The 4,554-nt window shown below is 31.3% G+C and overlaps 1 protein-coding gene across 4 annotated transcripts in view; it reads left to right on the forward strand.

The window, feature by feature from the left end:
- Positions 1-4,554, forward strand: part of LOC109536877 (60 kDa lysophospholipase) — a 12,975-nt gene extending 8,421 nt beyond the window's left edge. For all 4 annotated transcript variants that reach the window (XM_048667529.1, XM_019903323.2, XM_048667530.1 and 1 more), the window contains 7 exons: positions 538-646; positions 706-831; positions 1,348-1,558; positions 3,567-3,679; positions 3,810-3,995; positions 4,050-4,160; positions 4,265-4,554. In XM_048667529.1, the coding sequence (XP_048523486.1) occupies positions 538-646; positions 706-831; positions 1,348-1,558; positions 3,567-3,679; positions 3,810-3,995; positions 4,050-4,160; positions 4,265-4,309 (901 nt within the window). In that variant the 3' untranslated portion in view covers positions 4,310-4,554. The remainder of the gene's footprint in view (positions 1-537; positions 647-705; positions 832-1,347; positions 1,559-3,566; positions 3,680-3,809; positions 3,996-4,049; positions 4,161-4,264) is intronic.

Genomic DNA, 4,554 nt, shown 5'->3' on the forward strand with positions numbered 1-4,554 from the left:
TATTAAAACAAACACTTATTTTGCTCAGAGAATCCAAAAATGCAATAATATATAGGGTATTTGATTTAGAAAAACACAACTTTGATACTTTTAGGGCTTTTGGGACACTCCGTACATTGCAAAAATATTTTTAAAATGTGCACCCGATAGACGTATGTGGATTCATCAAATAATACTTTGCAAAAAACAAATAGGCTAGCCGCAAACGTCCGTGCCGTATAGCGTGAATAACCCTGTATATAACAATATTTACAACATCAGGATTCCGGGAGATTGTTATAAAACCTGAATATTTCAAAATTGCACCTTGCCTTAGGTAAACCCAGCCTTTATGGTACTGATATTTACTACTAAGATTTTAATGAAAATGGCATCGTTAAGGCCAAGTGTCTTCTAAAAATGCTGAAAATTTTAAGCGAATTTTTAAAGGAGAGAGCGAAGTTGAGTATAAATATCTATAATGACATCCGATATTTACTTATTTTGATTTTGATTAGAATGTATTCAGTGATTAACTAATATTATTTGATTTCATAGAATGATAGGGTCGAGTTTGGTCGTCTACAGGATTGTAGAGTACAATCCACTTTTGGATTCCTGCAACATGTCAACTGCAGAGTGGACGATGATTGCGAAACACATTGAGGTAACAAATTTAGCAGCAAAATAATTAAATCTATTTTACCTAAACTCTACTAATTTTAGCAAAAGTATGAACGTTTCGATGGGTTTGTCGTTTTGCACGGCACCGACACATTAGCTTTTACGTCGTCTGCTTTATCATTTATGTTGGAGAACCTCCAAAAACCTGTGATTATCACCGGCTCCCAAGTAAGATTGCTTTCAGCTAGTCAAAACAAACAGTTAATTAAATGCGGATCTTTACATTGAGTGACAAAAATTCAATTTGTAAATGCATTATTCGGTTGCAGTGTTTTTGATTCATATGCATATGATAGATATATAGGGTGATTCAAAATTTACAATATTTTTGCATTGATCGACACTGACTTGGATAGTACGGAAAATATCTGAAAAACAAAAACGGCAAAAGCCTTGAATAATCAAATATATTAAAAGTTCAGAACTCAGGAAAACTTTGCCTGTAAATGGATTTCGCTGGGTTTCCAGTTTCGCCTGTTTCTTTTGTGTGAGCTGAAAAAAGTGACCTGAAACACAACTTAATTAGGTGAATTTAATTAGGAAATTCTGATCAAATAGTTTCTTTAGTGTTCCCCTAAACTCTCTGTGAATTCCCTCATAAGAATGGTGTTGATTTTGAATCATCTTGTATATGCTGCAATATACTATTCAATATGTAACATTGTGCAATTGAATGTGTTTTAGATTCCTATTTTCGAGCCGAGAAGTGATGCAAAAGACAATTTTCTTACTTCTCTGCTGTTAGCTGGTCTCTACGAAATTCCGGAAGTTTGCGTATTTTTTGGTGGAAGATTGTTGCGAGGAAATAGATCCACCAAAGTGAGTTCCAATTTGTTGAACGCTTTCGACTCCCCCAATTACCCCCATTTAGCTCTTGTGGGAGTTGAATTAAGTGGTAAGTGAATAACAAGCAATGCCATAGATAAAAGATAAAATTAGTAGATTGACAACATTCTAACACTAATTCTCGCTAATACAATAAGATGTCAGAATTATTAATATACTTTAGCCAATTTAACGCTCATATAAATAAGCATACATTTACAGTCGCTTGTCCATCAAAGATAAATTGTCTGCTTTTTTCTTACTTGCAAAGTTTGTTTGTTTCCTTAATAAATAAACACCCTGTTTAAACTGACGAAATATTTGTTTAACATTTTGGGAGAATAAACGGTGCATCCGGAAAGTTTCCCAATTGTTTTCAAACTGGATTTGTTATGACCGCAGTAATTAAATGAAACTTTTGGACATTTTATTTATGGCGCTGTAATTTAATGGAGTTTTACAGTTTTTTTTATCCATTACTTTGGTAATGCTATTTATGAAAATTTCCCGTCTTAGAGTCAAAACAAGAATCCGTTTTTCATTTTACTACTATTCTATTCTTACTACCTATACATTTGAGTATTTTCAAAATAATTTGAAAATTTTCATTCTGTTTGATTAGGTACTTAGTCAAAAATAAATTGCTATAAAAATACAGTGCAAATTGCTACAAAAATGCCCTAATAGGCTTCTTCCATAAGAAGGATGAGAACCGATGACATTTTTTCGATGTCGATACCGCAATATTTATGGAAGTCTGTATGCAAATGCATATGCAAATTTCAACAAAAATAATTTTTGCTGGTCGAATCAGAGCATGATCATTTAACTGTGTGGACGGTTTCAGAACAAATATAAATTTGTGTATTCATGAGTTAGTTTAGAGTGCCTAGTACAGATCTAGAAAGTATTTAAAAAATAGAACTAGGCTTTGCAATCTTTTATTGAATCAGAATACGCCCTGTTTTTGATGGTAGAATTTCCAATGAAAAACACTAACTTCCGGACAGTTTGTATAATATGATATAATTCAGAGTTTATTTATATCCTGTACAGTAAGAAAAGCAAGTTGTTCCTAGTTTTTATTGTGATAATATAGTCAATTGTGATATTTTTTTTCATCTTTTTGCTCAATGATGACTTCAACTCGCATTTTATATTTTAAATATCGTTCTATTCTAAGTGCGCTTTTTAATTTGTATTGATTTATCTCTTAAATTAATTTTAGAATCACAAACAGCAACAATTTTTATAAACATGAGCTTTACTTTAAATGTCCTTCGAAATCGGATCAAGTCCTTTCAATGATAAAAAACGTCTTTAGGGATTTTATTCAAACTTTTAAATACCAACGAACCTATAAGAAAGCCATGTCTGGGCCTTAAAAAATCGACTACTGCCTTTCGCACTAATTAGAAAACAATTAGCAGTTTTTCGTGCTAAGCCAACCGGCTTAACCTTTGCAAAATAATGTTCTCAGATGGATTATAATTTAACGTATTAAATAGATTTTTGTAGTAGAATTTTTGGTTCTTGATAATAATTCGAACATTATTAAGTTTATTATTTAGGTAGGTTTTTAACAACGCTAAGATAAAGCATAATTACATATTTAAGAAAAACAGTCGAAAGTACGCCAATTTAAAAACAGAAAAACCAATTTTATTCTATTTTATTTTCACACTTTAGAACCTTTTTCCATCTAAAAAAGCTTCTTTGTGCGACAGAACAAATTTAACGTTTTTCTCTTATTTGCAGAACAATCCTCAATATATTTACACCTTTTTAATACCACTGATAGTTGAAAAATTGCTTTTGTTTCAGTTTTTCAGATCTATTTTGCTTATTTTTTAACGAAACTTCGTTTCAAACTTTAAATATAAATTCATTGAAGAGAGATTTATCTGAAATCTTCTACATTGTTTGTAATAAAATTCCTATATTTTAAAAGCGTCTTGCACAAGTTCTAAACACTCCCTAAAGAAATATTCTTAATTCGATGAAATAAACATATAAAAATTGTATGTGTTTACTGTTAACTGGTACGTTTAAAACTTTAATTAACTAATTAATTTCAGTTTATAATTCCTACATAAGAAAAACTACTAAAGGTGGTGAATTGATGGTGCATACTAACTTGAACTCCCATGTAGGAACGATTGCTTTCTTCCCAACAATTTCCAGTTTGCAGGTGAGATAAGACGCGTTGAACAAATCGGATTTCCTTTAGAAGTGATTCATTAGATATCAGGCAAATTTTCAAACTCGAAAATAACCAAATACGTATGCAGTAAAACAATATATAAGCCGTTTTCTTTCAGCTGGAATCATTTTTAAAACCTCCAACCCAAGGTCTAGTTCTACAAAGCTATGGAGCAGGCAATATCCCTTCAAATAGAACTAATATTCTTAGCGTGTTAAAGCAAGCTGTAGAGAGAGGGGTGTTGATCATCAACATAACTCAATGCTCTAAAGGAGCGGTTAGTAATGCGTATGAAACCGGGATGGTATGTTAAAAAAGCTGAAAAACTCAGTTTTTCTTATGGAGAACATTGCTTTAGGTCCTCGAAGCTATTGGCGTAATATCTGGATACGATATGACTACCGAAGCTGCTCTCACCAAGCTGATGTGGGTTGTGGGTTTGTCTTTGGATTATCCGACAAAAGTCAAGGTAATATTCAATTATATATTTATATATATTATATTCAATATAAATTCATTATGTACTTAATAATGTGTTTAAGTTTTGGCAATTCTTGATCTTGTACTTTTCAGTTACTAAAGTCGGACCTTAGGGGAGAACTTACCAAAAGTAAATAAATATGATCATCGCATTGTAAAAATTTTATTGTTACTTAACACATTATGTGAATTTACGCGGCTGATGTATGAATATTTTGTTTTTTATGTTGTTTGTACTTTACCTTAGTGTATTGGCTTCTTCAGGAGTATATATATATGGAAATATCAGCTGCTTAGAATATATGTATATGGAAATAAATTAATGTTTATATATAGAATATAATATGTGATGCATAAATGAAATTAAATATATTAAGCTTTAA

Source organism: Dendroctonus ponderosae, unplaced genomic scaffold (assembly GCF_020466585.1).
Source record: "Dendroctonus ponderosae isolate FM_Combo_2020 unplaced genomic scaffold, Dpon_F_20191213v2 Dpon_F_20191213_6, whole genome shotgun sequence".
NCBI classification, from domain to species: Eukaryota; Metazoa; Arthropoda; class Insecta; order Coleoptera; family Curculionidae; genus Dendroctonus; species Dendroctonus ponderosae.